At 37.5% G+C, this 15,652-nt stretch overlaps 1 protein-coding gene across 1 annotated transcript in view; it reads right to left on the minus strand.

The window, feature by feature from the left end:
* Positions 1-3,451: 3,451 nt before the first annotated feature.
* LOC140240065 (protein DVR-1 homolog) overlaps positions 3,452-15,652 on the minus strand; it is a 64,232-nt gene continuing 52,031 nt past the window's right edge. Inside the window, exons 2-6 of the mRNA XM_072319873.1 lie at positions 14,597-14,780; positions 13,919-14,067; positions 13,180-13,398; positions 10,307-10,383; positions 3,452-3,712 (exon numbers count right to left, since the gene is read on the minus strand). Coding sequence (XP_072175974.1) covers positions 3,452-3,712; positions 10,307-10,383; positions 13,180-13,398; positions 13,919-14,067; positions 14,597-14,780 — 890 coding nt within the window. The remainder of the gene's footprint in view (positions 3,713-10,306; positions 10,384-13,179; positions 13,399-13,918; positions 14,068-14,596; positions 14,781-15,652) is intronic.

Genomic DNA, 15,652 nt, shown 5'->3' on the forward strand with positions numbered 1-15,652 from the left:
GCCAAAACTTCTTACAACTTCTTCCAAGTCTTCCAAACAATGGGAATTAAAAATTCACTCTTTAGACACTAAAATCCCTTCGAAATGTGATCATAATTGCATGCATAAAAATATTTATATATTTTGAGTATAGGCAATTCTGAGACTGAATTGATCTCAGTCTTGATTTTATGTTTGTGCAGTCTCGTCCACTCTCGAACCTGCCCCGCCCCCACATTTGGCCGAGGGGCGTGACGTAACAATTGCTGACGACCGTGGTGATTACGTAACACCTCACATGAATTATGATCGTCAGAGCTGGTCTCGCAAGATCTATCTTTTGTCGCAGACAATACTCTTCGTGCAAGAATGACGTTTTGTTTGTTTGTGTGTTTTTGTATGTATGTTTGTTCGTTTTTTGATGAGGGATTTTGATAATGGAGGTTGAAGCGGAGTGATTTTTACAAACTCATAACAACGGAGCATACAACTGCTTTAGAGGACATTATGCGTCGAGCGTCAACCGGGGAATAAAAGCTACAGAGTCTGTCATTTCCGTTTCGTTCTGTTTGTTTGTACATAGGTCTCCCATGAGGCTCTCGCTTTGCGTGATATCAAGTTCTCCTTGAACGATAATGTAGATCACCACTTCAAAGGGTGACGTCTCGGAGAATGGAAGGGGAAAGTGGGTGACGATCGGTCTTGAATATATAGTAATGATTATAACCATGTTCATACCGAAGACGATACCGATGACGACGACGAACATGATGATGATTATCATGACAATTATGTTAATGATTATAGTAAAAATCATCATCATCATCATCATCACAATACCTGATATTAATTATGATAGTTATTTGTCATCACCGTTGTTGGAGTGATGACAATTATTTAACTATAGTCGTGTTTATCACTATCGTTGTAATTATTATAGCCATTATCTTAATCATTAAAACCGTTATCACATTTGGAACCACCACTAGACTAAAATGACCAGGTGATAATGATTTTGATAATGATTGTAAAATGATAATACTTAACACCGTTGTCAGCGTGATCACAATGATTTAACTAGTGTATTATCACCAACGTTGTTGTTATTGTAACCATTATCTCAATCATTACAACTGTCATCACATTTGGGATAACCACATTAGATTAAAATGACCAAGTGATAATGATTTTGATAATGACTGTAAAATCAGCGTTATCACGATGATTTGATTAGTCGTGTATATAACTATCGTTGTGATTATTACAACCATAATTATAACAATCGCTCGTCATCACCTTTGGAACAACCACATTTGACTAAAATGACCAACTGATAAATAAAAAATGATTCACTTTGATCTATAATAATAATGATATTCTAATGTGATTTTATATCTGTGCTCTTATTGATTCATGTTGTAAAGAACCCTGTGGTTGTCCTTTCTTGTTATGATGTAATAACTTCTAGTCATTGTATGATACGAATTATATATGGCGATGATTACACCAGCAATAATCATGAAAAATGAAGATAAAAAGACGATAAAGCTAATAATTACTATGGATTTATCACTATATTGATTTTTATCAGGCAATTTGTGCACTGCATATTCAGGGTTTATATGATTAATAACATTATAGGAATTCTTTTGTTTAACATGACGTCTGTATCATTTCGATTGAAATTCTTCTCTTCGAAATTATTAATCTCCTTCATGACTGTAGCACAATATGTATCTTTTTCGATATTTTGATTACATTTACATGCAGATAAGATATGCGGCAAAACTCTGACGTCATGTCTTCCAAACTGCGTTTGTGTCAAGACTATTGGGGGTTATTACTCATCTCGCAACCAATGGCTTAAACTCGCGTTATAGCGTCCCACCTTATGTGGTAAAGAGTTGCCAATTTTCAATCTTATATAATCCTCATATCGAGTTCCGAACGCTCGAATTGAGATTATTTGTGTAAGTATTACAGAGACTGGTGTCTGCGCACTGAGGACTCATTCAGCATCATAATAATTATAACAGCATGTTTTACAAGTTTACAGGAAATAAAAAAATGAATTTTGGTCAGTTCTTTCAATGGAAAAATTGTGAGTTGATGACATCATCAGCTCACCCATATGAATATTGATATCAACTGTTTGAAAACTGTTTTGTAAAAATTCTTAAAGCTTCAAATCTTCATAACTTCCTTATTTTTCCGATTTAATCAAATGTTCACGGCTGTGCTCATATAATTAAGATCTTCTTTTCAGACTAACTTTAAACTATCTGGTCCGAAATTCCCCGAAAACCATTCAGTAGAATAATCATGATATATGAGCATTGTAAAATTTCTTTATTGTTATCTCAATAGTGACTGCATAATTTTCAGAACGTTTGTAAGCTGAAGTGTCGATTTTTTTTTTTTTTCTAAATGCATTTCGCCATCATAGAGCTTGAAGCCAGCATAGTTCTCACAGATCTTGAAGATTTTAATTCAGCCACCGCCATGTCAAACTTAAATCCTGGCTATTCCGCCTTCCGTCTTAGATCCCAAAGCTCCTTCAAGTGTATCGCGGAAAGCTAAGTATCTATCATGGAAAACTACGGTTTCCTGACTTGCTATATAAAGCTAAGGAGGGGCGATAGCATTGATTAAAAAAACAAAAAATGTTCCTTAACGATCCTTCACAAAAATGAAACCTTACGTATGAAACCTTATACAATTCATCTTGATTGCTAGACATTACCTTGCAGTATTTCTTTGATTTGGCGATTCTGCTAAAAAGTAAAAGTACGGCCATCGTATTTGCATGCACAACACCCACACACACACACACACACACACACACACACACACACACACACACACACACACACACATACACACACAAAAGCGACGAGATGATAACTAGAGAGGTATCTCGACTCCCTTCAAAAGCACACCCGCCCCCCCCCCCTTTGCTCTATATCTTATACATCCAACATCCACGCTACGAATCAAGATCGCAAACATTTCTGCAAGACAAGATTTTTATCACACATAGCTCAAACAAGCAGACCGAGCTTATTGTGACATTCCTGTCTATATGGTTACGTTGTATAAGTCTGCTTTGACTTCAACGACGTCTGGCAAATCCTGTTACCTAGTAACGATGATGTTGTCATAGAAACATCATGGTGGATATGATGCTTGTGCCATGATAAAAGAATCATAACAATATTTCCACGGTCACCACTTATTCCACTGCACATGGTGGACTTGCTATACATTTTTGCATGCTAAAACAAAATGCATTCTAAACAACAAAAAAAAAAATATTAACAGAAAACAATTCTTTTTCCCAACCCAAGATAAAGTGATACTGCGATCGGCGAATGGCTACTTCGAAGTTCATTTTTAGAGGTCGTGTTAACACGCGATCACCGTGTAGTCTGCCCGTTGTCGCTGCTCATCAAAGACTAGCGTGCGGGGCCCGCTAATGACATCCGCAAGCGCGCACGACCATATTCTTGTACTTCTTGAGCACGACGTTGTAGTTGTCATCGTAGAAGAGTACGGTGATCGAACTTAGGCTGGTCGGCGCGCAGCACGGCTGAGGTACTTCGTTGGGGTTCATATGGTGGACCAGCGTCTGGACAATTGCGTGGTTGGTGGCATTCGCGTGCCCATTGAGAGGGAACGCGCACTCGCCCTTGCAGTAAAACGCCTTGTAACCCGACGGAGCGATGATCCATTCCTGTTTTGGAAGCAAATTGATAGGCAGAGCAACTTGATTAAATTATTCGTTTGAATTTCGAACTCTGAGCGGATGACTATATAAATTCCTACACATTTACATTACAAATCGATAATCATTTCATCTATTTGGACTCTTCAACCCATGAATTGGCCCATTACATCGTCAATGCATTGATCCAAATATAAAATACATAACTTCGATCAATCAATCAACCAAACAATCAATAGATCAATCACTCACTCACTCACTCACTCAATCAATCAATCAATCAATCAATCAATCAATCAATCAATCAATCAATCAATCAATCAATCAATCAATCATTCATTCATTCATTCATTCATTCATTCAATCAATCGATCAATCAATCAATCAATCAATCAATCAATCAATCAATCAATCATTCATTCATACATTCATTCACTCATTCAATCAATCAATCAATCAATCAATCAATCAATCAATCAATCAATCTTCGTTCACTCTTGCTTGTTACTTCATTTTGTCATTCATCTGTCCATTCTTGCATGTATCCATGCATTCAAACAAACATTCATCAGTCGTTATGAAACACACGCAAGGGATTTCCATAATCCATAGAATAACTGAAAATTCACTTAGTTGTAAATCTGCCATTGGTTAATGGTTCCTCCTCTCAATAAGTCTTTTTAGCTAACATCACTTTTGCTCTCCGAAAATGATTAAATGTGAATGAGTTCAACCCCATTCAGACATCGCGTAGGTTAGATATTAATGGCATATTTTATCTTTTGCAGATGAAACAAAAACCGAGGATTATGGCTTTGAAATAGTTCTAAAAATGTGAGTTAGGGATAGAAACAACCACTGTACAAATTTGAATCAGTAAAATCGATGTTAAGTATTGTTAAATATAGAAAATGTTTCCAGACTAAACCGTCTACAGTTACGGTTTATTAAGAAAATACTGATATTTCCTTATACTTTAGGCTTTATTGCGTAAATCTTATATGTTCGGATGTTTTGTGGTACAACAGACTTACTCATATCTTGATCTTGAACATTTTTAAATCACGGCTCCCAAAGGTAAACTGGACCTTTAACGAACATGAGCATGCAGCTTTATGAATATTTCGAGGAGTCCCCACCACCCCACCGCCAAGAAAAAGAAAAGAAAAGAAAAAGTAATTCAGTTCATTTCCAAGTGCAGCCACCTTCTTGGGCGAGAGAGCATCTTATGAAATGCGTGTTTATTAAAGTAATGAGATGAGAGCGTTTCCGGTTCCGGTTATTAGGCTCTTTCAGAGCGCCCCTTATTAAATCTATGAACATGAATGTTTTCATCTTTCGATCTCATGTTGACATCTCGGGTTGGGAAGGAATATGAATCAGATAATTTGCCCCATGAGTCAATAAACGATAATAAAAAGGAAACTCTTGTCGCCTTCACATCAACCATCAAACTCAGGGGACAAGTTAATGACAGTCTAATTTCCGGTCTGTTCATGTAGCATCGCCATAACGATAACAGGGAAATAGTTCGTATATTTCAACAAACGGGAAAATCGTTCGTGCCCGTATTGACTTTGACAAAAGCAGATCGGATGTTAAGGTCCTTTTTTCCACGTTTTAGTATTGCCTCCATGTAAACAACCATACTATAAAACTAAATTTAGATCACCAAGTCCAAACGCAATGAAGGCTTTGTGGGTGTCACACGAGATAATTATGTATCTCTAATGTGGATGATCTTCATTGAAGGTGAAACAGAAAATGAAAGCAAAAACAAAACATCATAAACCAAAGGCTCTTCTTCGAATTTGTTGTCGCTTTTTCTGGTATTTTCACTGCGTGAGAAATTGTTTGGGAAATAACTCTTCTTTCCGAGCTTTCGAAGACATGTCCTTACCCATCTTAATAACTGTATCTGCTCTCAAGACCTCCTCAGACATAAGGAAAGTCTGAACAGTCTCCGTCCTTCTCTTCCAGTCGAAGGCAAAGTTTAAAAAAAAAAACACTCGTGTGACAGAAGAGACAAAGAATTTCATTCGGGTTTTTTTTTTTTTTTTTCATCAGAAGACACTTTGAGTGTTCTCTACAGAAGGAACTGATGATGGAAGAACCTGAAACTATCATTCTCTACAAAATCACAGATATCAAGTTATTTCCAGAATGTTCAATATATTTCCGAGAACAATTCGTAATTACTTTTTCCACAAGAGCTCATGGCAGACCATTGTTGTTGGGTGTTTTTTTTTTCTAGTGTGTCTTTCTACTGCAGGGACAAACCATATCGAGAGTCATATCCTTACATAAATCAAGCTGCATGACAAACGAAATACAGCATTCTCTTCCTCTTTCGTTCTGTTTTCTCTCTTTTCACGCAATGAGCGTTTTAAAGGGTTGCAAACTTCATAGTAATATAAAAAAGGAAGCCATTTGAGATTTTAACCACTTCGTGAGCACCCACCCCTCCCCTCTCTCTAACCCTGTCCCTCTCCTTCCCCCACCTCTCTCTCTATCTCTATGTATCTATCTCTCTATCTCTATATCTATCTCCTTCTATATCTCTATCTCTCTCTCTATCTCCCTCTCTATCTCTCGCTATTTCTATCTCTATCTCTATCTCTATCTCTATCTCTATCTCTATCTTATCTCTATCTCTATCTCTATCTCTAACTCTATCTCTATCTCTATCTCTATCTCTGTCTCTATCTCTATCTCTATCTCTATCTCCTCCTTTTCTCTCTTCATTAATCGTTTGATTTCCGCAATTTGAGAATCTATGAAGTATGCTTCCTGAATCACCTCATAATTATCAGCCATTCTCAACCTCCCACACTCTGAATCACTATGGTAACGTTCCGTTGTTATGCCTGCAAGGCGTAGTCTCGTCTCAGTCGGCTTTGATTTTTTTTTTTCTTCTCGAAATCATCCTCCCAGTCAATGGTGTACTGGAAATCACATTGTTTGTTTTATGCTTGTTTGTTTCTATTCTAAAGTTCCTAAGCCAGACATTTTATATCGTTTGGCCCAAACAATGCAGTAGTACTTGTTTCAGGTAGACATTCAGTTCCACCCCACCTTGATTACAGTAAACTTCCTCCCCCTTTCCAACAAGAACATGACAATAACAATTATCACCATTATCATCATCAGCAGCATCAGCATCATCAGCATCATCACCATCATTACCATTATTATCACCAGCAGCATCTCTATCATAATTATCATCATCATTATCAGTGCCATCATCATCATCATCATCATCATCATCATCACCATCATCATGATAACCATAACGATAAAAATTATAGACAAAAATTAACCAAAACAGAGAAAATAGAGCAGCTGAATACATGAATATATTAAAACACTTTGTACGTTTCCTACATTTGTTTTTGATGAAGATAGGCAAAGGTCGCTGACAACCATCTTTGCCAGGTCGTGCCTATATACATTGCTGTCTTTCAGATAGATTCGCACTGCTGGTGTAAAACTTCGACAGTCTTCCACTTTAAAGGGATGGTACAATTTTGGTTGAGATGTTGCTTCAGGTTTCTAACTTTTTATCAGGATGATTTTTATGAAATAATGAGAAACCTTTTATGAAATATGAAAGAGCGTATAATTCTAACAGGAAGTCAAAGTCTATTTGATGAAATTTGGCTTTACAATGGCTGAGATTTCCAAAACAGAACGATCCTATTAAAAGGTGGGACCCACCTTGTATTTGGATCGCTTTGTTTTACTTTCTTTTTTATATCTCAACCATTTCGACCGATTTTCATCTAATAAACTTTGAATTCCTCCTAGAATGGTATGCTCTGTTCTATTTCACAAATGGTTTCTTGGTATCTCCCAAAATGTTAAAAGCTAAATCCTCATCTCCACCAAATACTTAATCATCCCTTTAACCAATCGTCTTTATTAGTGCTTCTTCATATCAAAATCTCAAATCTCAAAATGTATGCCATAATACAATACCCTTACACATTCCTTGTGACTTGCTTCGCTTGACCCGAGGTGTAGTCTCGTCAAATAATAGAATTGTTTTGACACTTGCTGAAGTCCATATTATCTCCCTCGTTATTATCATGGTCACTAACATCGTCACCATTTCATCATCGTCATCATCAACATCATCATCATCTTCATTTTCACCATCATTATCGTTGTCGTCGTCACCATCATCTTCATCTTCATCGTCAGCATTAATAGAAAATGTATGATCATCGCAGTGAGCATTATCTATATTAGCCATCTCATTCTCTTTATTGTTAGCATCATTAACCAAATCATCGCCATGATTTCATTGTGATTAACTTCGATTGGAGACCATTACAAGCAGTGTTATAAGTCATGCGTCCTATCTATTTTTTTTTTCAGCACTGAATTTAGAACTATGTATCATTTTGAAGTTGACCGAGTTTTGCTTCTTTTGATAGTGCTCCTTAGCATTATACGCTCTATATCAAATATGCTAATAACGGTGTTTCAATACACGTGCAAGGATGGTTATACCTCTAAAAACAAAAGCGAAAAGTGTTCGTCAAAAACCATGCAAATGAGCATCAATAATTATTATCTAGATGAAATTAATATGATGAATGCATGCACTACTCTCCTGTGTGTGCACGAAGCCAGACATGTTTACTGTGTAAACCCATTGAGGACGAACTAATTTTGCTATAACACGTATTTTCTATAGAAACCTGTCCGAGTATACTCGGGACTAGTCTCCAACGGAGAAAACAAACCCCAAATATTAACATGGATTGAGTATTGGATAAGACTATTACAGTTCATGACGTCATGCTTGGACAACATACTACTATATAAAGAAAATAAGATGAGTATATTCACAAAATTTAATATCGAATGAAAAGTACACATTCCAATGATTAATTTTGTTGCAGACAGAATCATGTAAAGGGTAGCATTATTCCTCCTGCTTTCTGAAAGAAGTAATTCAAGTGCTCCTTCATTATACTAGAAAAGTGATTATACGCTGATTTTTTTTTTATTTTCTTCATAAAATATTATTGTTGTAGTCTGTAATAATCTTCTTATCCAGTGGTGACCTCACCGAAACTTTGAATATTCATAACTCGATTGTCTGCTTTTTCCTCAAACTTTCACTGACGAGTATTACTAATATTGCTGCTTTCACTTAATCCACACTAGTATTCGGGTTTTGGTTTTCTTCAATTCTGATATTCCCCAATTGAAAGACCAGCAGTCAAACATGGTAATCTGTGGTTGGCCGACACAACAAGAGATATCGATAACGAACAAAAACTTATCTCGAAATCAACAGGAATTACCAAACCATTTCCTTTGTTTCTTTCATTCCTTCTTTCGTTTCTTTTCTGTTCACTTTCCTTAGTTCTTTTCCCCTTTCTTTCATTTTCTCATTTTGTTCGTTCTTTCTTCCTTTCTCTGACTTTCTGTCCTTCTCATTTTTTTTCTCTTTCTTTCTTAGAATTTAGGATCATCTTTTGATGCCAAAGTAACCCCTCATTAGTTCAATTGTACTCCTTTAGCCAAATGTTAAGACAGTTTCAAAATTAGTCGGACCGTTCAAGATAAGTTTTTGTATGCCTAAGCTGATTAACTGGAGACCGAACATTCGAATTTCAAGGAGAAAATAGACCTATTGATGGTAAATCCTTCGATAGCCATTTCAACACACACTTTGGCGACTCTTAGCCATTTGGCGTACACACATTCCCCTGCAGCTCACGTATTTCGTCAGCCTTTTGCAAAGGTCCTCTCGCGGTATAGTGGTGAGCTCAATTGACTTGGTCAGCGCGAGCGCTGTAGCCTTCGGCTGAGCTCGCTTCGCTTGCCCGTTACAGCCATCATATACAGCGAGAGGGCCCTGACAAAAGGCTAGTACTTCGTAAGAATGACGACGAAGATGACGATGACTATGATTACAACAATGACGATGAGAGCATGACAAAAATAAGAAAAAAATGATTCTATAAATCTATCAGTAATCGATTATGAAATCAGTGATGATAATGGTATCATTCAAGTGACGATTGCAGTAATAATAGTAACGATTAAGATGAAAACAATAACAGTGTCCGTAAACTTATAATAGATGATGAAAAATATCATGTAATAAATTCCTCCACGTCGACCGCAGAGCTGACACGAACAGGTTCCTCGATGTCGAAACATCCAGAGTTGATTTCAAGCCGATGAGACATTGTTACCATGGCAACGTTCATAACATGGGATGCGTCTCTAGAGCTATTTATGAGGCTAAGTGTAGGATTTTTAAGTGAATAATGCACTGCTTGGTGGGGGGTCTTTTAAAGACTCGCATGTGTCGTTTACCTGCCAGGCAAGATCTTCGAAATTCACGACCAGAGATTTTCGCTTACATTGGCGTTTTCCCTTTCTCAGCTGAGTGTTAAAATCTGCGAGAGAATAAAACGCACAGGGATTGTAGACTCACTGAATACTACTACCACGTAGTGAGACAAAACAAAAAATAACACCATAATCATGATTCTGAAAAAATAACCTCGTAAATACCCACACTACCCGGGGTGACATCCAAAACAAGAATCAGTCATAATAGAATGACGTCATTACCTGCCAAGATAGGTCTTCAAAATTGACGAACAAATGATTTCGTTTACATTGCCAATCGCTATTTCGAGATGCTAAATCTGTATAGGAGAGTGTGAAACAAATGGGGATGGGTAAGGTGGACAACAAAAAAAGAAGAAAATACAAAAAATAGTGGGATGAGTATGCAATAAAATAAGAGATGCGGAAAAAGTGGACAGGCAAACAAAAACACAATTCAAACGTCAACTGTGAGAAACACAAAAAGGATACTCGGACGGACTACGTCCGAGGTATTAAGCGTAGAGCCAATCTCAGACAATGGAATCATGCAATGGTAAAGATGAATATTAGACAAATCAATGGTATTCGAGGAGAACCGGACAGCAAATATTTTTTAATAAGAAATAACAGTAACTCCAAGAGATATTGGCTTTCCCTTCGTTATAACATTTTGCCCGCTCTTTTTTTTTCTCTCTCTTTCTGCAATAAACATGGGAAACATCTGTCTTCAAAAGTCACTAATATCTACAACAGTTTTGCTGTAAACATTTTGTTAAGATACGATACCAAAAACCTCATTACTTACGTTGATAAAAAGAATAAAAAAGAAGTTTATCCTGATGTTCGAGAATAATCAATTAAGAGTTGAAAATGAAATTAACAGGAATTAAGCAGTCAAAGCTAACACATGACCAGATTGCGTCATATAATTTCGGTTGAAATGTTTATACTCTAAGTTCTTTGCTTTTAAACTTTACAATGATTACATAATATTCTATAAGTCGGGCATTTCATTCATTTGGTGTCCGAAAGAATTATCATTTCATGGATCCTTCCTTCGTTATCAGGTCTTATTTGTAACTAAAATATAGGTGTGTCTAATCTACAAAGCGTGGGGATTGAAAAGGAATATCTAGAGGTGTGTGTTTTAAAATAATAAAAAAAAGTGAAGTTATGAGGATTAGTCTCAAATGTTTGTCTGTTAAATGACTTCAGAATGGCAGTTTTCTGGAAATTCTTAAAATGGCCACTTCATTTCCGTATGCACTTGAACCAAGCACACAAACTTTAATTGTAGGCCCTATAACATTTCCATTGTTTTGGCGCATCAAATCATAACTAAAAGTATGCATTTGTATTAGTCAACTGCATTCATTGGAACAGGAATTTTACCCTTTTTTTAACACTATGCAGTTAAAAACTATCGCGTTCTTCTTATCAATACAGGATGTTTGACCGACCGCAACAAAGAGAGAAAAAAAAAATATGATATATATATCTACGTTATGTGCGATCTTGCCAGTTCATGACGTGTATATAATTTATCGCGATTGTAATCAACCAATTCCCATGGTTTGTGCTCCCGTGATCCGATGTGAAGCATCGATTTCCATAACTATGCATTTTAAGAGAAATCAGCCCCCTATCTACAATAGGCCAACGATTTAAGGGAAGCATCGAAAAAAGGGACCTCACCCACATTTACATAATATCAATCGAGAGACAAAAAGCATGATGTTTGGTGACCCAAATGAAAAGTGGTTACATGAAAGCAAACGTTATAATCAAGCATGCATGTAATTGGGCAAACCAGTGAACACAATGTTTAGGTACATAATTACTATTATCATACTTGGATTGAAAGATAAGGTACCTTGACAGAATAAGATAAAACAAAAAAAGTGTGTGGTGAAAGAAGAAACGATTCAATAGGTATTATCGACATATGGGTTGGGCAGACTTGGAGTTAAGTTTCATGATCGTTTCAAGTGCTATCAGATTTATCTAGATAAGTATATCTCCATATAGACTTTGCTGACAGAAAGTCTAAAAAAGAACAGAATGATTTACAGGCCATCTAGCGAGAGGCACTGACTGGATTAACGATCATAACTATCAGTGATTATTGTATATAATATATGATACATTAATGTGGAACAGTATCATCAAAATCATAGCGAAATCGGCGTCAGCATTTTTTTTAAGTACTAGTATTCATTCATTCAATGTGTCTAGTTGTGTCGAGGGAAAAACGTATTCCTGTCATATTTTTTTTCAGTGGATTTTGAAACTCCGATGCGAGTAATAATCAGTTTACATGGAGTACAAGTAAGGATCAAGATAAAGTTCCATTCCAAAGTGATTGACGAGCGATTTTCAAGTTTTAAATGTTTCATTTCGTCTACTGTATTGCAATTGGTTTTAACCACAATATTTATCATTTTATATCTTTTTAAAATGATTTTTGAGAGTACGAATGCCCAACCACAATGTCGGAAGATCAGATTAAGGAGAATAAGAAAACCACCACTCTCCGATATAACGGTGCAGTTGAGAAAGTTTACTGGGCTACTTGGTAGGAATGCTATTGTGTCTATTTTTTTTTTTTTGGGGGGGGGGCAGATCACGGTGTCTCTCAAGGCGTTCAACCTTTCGCAATTTGATCCCACACATCAATACAGAAATGATATTTCATGCCCAGCGGAACTGCATTAAACTGCATTGCATTGTTCTACAGAATAGATTCAGTGCATTCTACATAATATTGACCAAGCGAAGAGTCAAACAATATCATAAGTATTTACCGAATCTTTTCCATACAAATCATCATCAACGAGAAAGAAAGAAATACGAGCAATGAAATACTGAAATGAAATTGGTTTAAAAAAAAAAATCTTCTCTGTGGACAGGCCTACTGTTTTTCTTAAATTGTTACTCTTAAAAGAGCTTACTAAAATTTCATATCATCCGCACACATTATCGTTTCTTTCTTTCGAAACTGTTTAAAAGAAAGCCAAACTGCAGTCTATCACCATTTGATTTTCTTCTGGTGGTTTCAGATTATCATTTTCAGTATTGTTTTTATGGGACAGGAGGACATTCAACCTGCTCACCTTTCGTCGAACCGACATCGTTCTCGTTATCCTGACGTCGCGGCTTCTTCCTAGCCTTCCGCCGGCTGGTCGACGACCGCCGCTGTCGACTGGCGCGTGTGGTGGAGGAGATAGAGGCGATCTCCTCGTCGCGCCGAAAGAAGACGACCATGAATGGCTCCTTACCCTCGTCGTTCCCGACGCCGACCACGCCGGCCTCTGTCGGGTCGATATCACGACCTGGACGACGATGAGAGGTGAGAATGGACAAACATGCATCAAAATACTTTAAAGAGGAGTCATCAAATGCCGTGATATAGAACCTATTATAGTATTTCTGTTTTAATAATGAACATCATATTTTTATTCTCAATTCGTTTGCTCGACATCACAACGTCTATTTCATGCAAGTTGGAGTCAAAATTCTGACATGTATGTAGCAGATGAATAAAAATTTGGTTTTCAAATCATTATAGAAAAAATTGTATCAACTGTTTATAGGCCTGCACGTCAATTTGACAGAAAAAAAAAGATGACCCCCCCCCCAAAAAAAAAAAAAAATCGGATTGTAACGAATGTCAATGGATTCATTCTCTCCTCCCGACCCTCTCCAAATATTCAGCTATTTATATTTCTTATTTTTCCCAAGTAAATTTATATTTCTAGAATTGTTATGGCTATGTTCGGCAAGAATTGGGAAAGCTTGCCGATTATCAAGAGAACGACTGGAGTCATGCGACTAGCTGAATCCCCCACTCACCTTGGAGGCTCTCTACCCTGAGCTGGATTCCTACATTTGCTCCGGGGTAAGTGCGCCAGGTGTCTGTTGCTAACGTCATGTCGAAAACCAGCCAGCCATGATCCCCCTCGCCGACAATGGTACCGTCCAAGTAGACTGGTAACCTCTCACTTCAGGAGAAAACAACCCAAAGATAAACAAGAGAAGAAATTTTTAACACTAGAAATTAAATACTTGTAATGCTAATGTCTGCTAAGTAATTAATTCTGCGCGTTTGTTGCAATATGGAATGGAATGAAGCACTAACTTCTAATGAACTTAGAACTTTGAACTTTGAAAGTAAGTTGTGTGTAGTTTTTGATAGTCTTGTATTATCACGATCATTACCACATCATTTATAGACGAACTTTCGCTTATGGATGATAATTAAACATCTGTAAGCTCTAAGTAGCAACCCTGAAAACTTGATTCCTCTCATGAGCGTAAATATTACAGAGGTAGATATTTTAGACCCCCATGTTGGGAGACATTCTTTTTCAGACATTCAAAATTTCGTGACGTTTGCAAGAGGGATATACGACTTTAAAGGATCTAGAACTTTCTTCAGTGTATTCCAGCGCTACCATGAGCATTTGCAGTATATAGGGGCCTATGAGAGGAATATAACAAAAGAAAGAAAATGATGACATTTTTGCTTACGCGTCTAATGACCTCTCCCTCAAAAGCAACACGTCGATTCTGTACAGCGCGCTATCCTGTCCGCGCGAGTCGCGAAAGACGCGCAGCTCCGCTGACGTCACGGTCTCCCCTGGCGGGATTCTTCCTATATCGAAGCGGTATCGGTGGGCTCCGTGTCTCCTGATGGCCGCCTCTTTGTAATGGACTGTGAAATAATTAGAAAGAAAGGGGCAGGAGAGAATGGGGAGAGAGATTAGAACAATTCGGTGAGGATCTTAGACATTTCATATTCACTGATATACTGATATCATTACTCCGGGAACGTGTACATCTGACTGTTTAAATATCATCAAAATATCCCCCCCCCCCCTCCTCTATACGTAATCAGTGTTTTTCGACAAAAACAATGAAAGCATACCAAAGAGTGAAATTAGGATATTGGCAAAATGAATATTGCAGACCATCTTTGATTAAAAGAAATTTGTTTCTTCTGATGTGCGCTTGTTAATACTGCCACTCAAGACAACTAATTGTAGGCCTATCAAAGTGTATTAGTACTTTAAATTGTAAACCAAAATAAATGTACCATTATCAAATATCTAAAAATGGCCATCCACTCGGAATAAGTGAGGAAGGAAAGAATGCCCAGATAAAAATCGTGAACCATCTTGTACAAAAAGAAAGAGTGGGACAAACTGACGCACACAACTCTGCCAACCCATCTCCATACATTCAACGCTGATGGCGCGCTGCTGCATATTGGCAGCTGTCCAGGTTGACGCCAACTTGCGCATCGCGAAGCGTCGCCCGAAACGCGAAGTGTACATATCTCGGGCGCTTTTCCGTGGCCCCCTTTTCTCTAATTCCATCAGAAGTGGTTCTATCAGATATCTCATGGCAAATTACGCTTCCGTTTCATATAACAGCCTCTTCCTGAGCCTTCCCATAGCAACTCCCGCAGCCTCCTTCAATTCCCTAGCAACCAGAATTCAACATGGCGGCGATGCGTCCCCAAGGATTAAAGGGTGGGGGTGCTAATAAAGGGCGGGGAGAGTTAAGGCCCGTCTGGAATAAGAA

The sequence above is a fragment of the Diadema setosum genome, chromosome 16, assembly GCF_964275005.1.
Source record: "Diadema setosum chromosome 16, eeDiaSeto1, whole genome shotgun sequence".
NCBI lineage: Eukaryota > Metazoa > Echinodermata > Echinoidea > Diadematoida > Diadematidae > Diadema > Diadema setosum.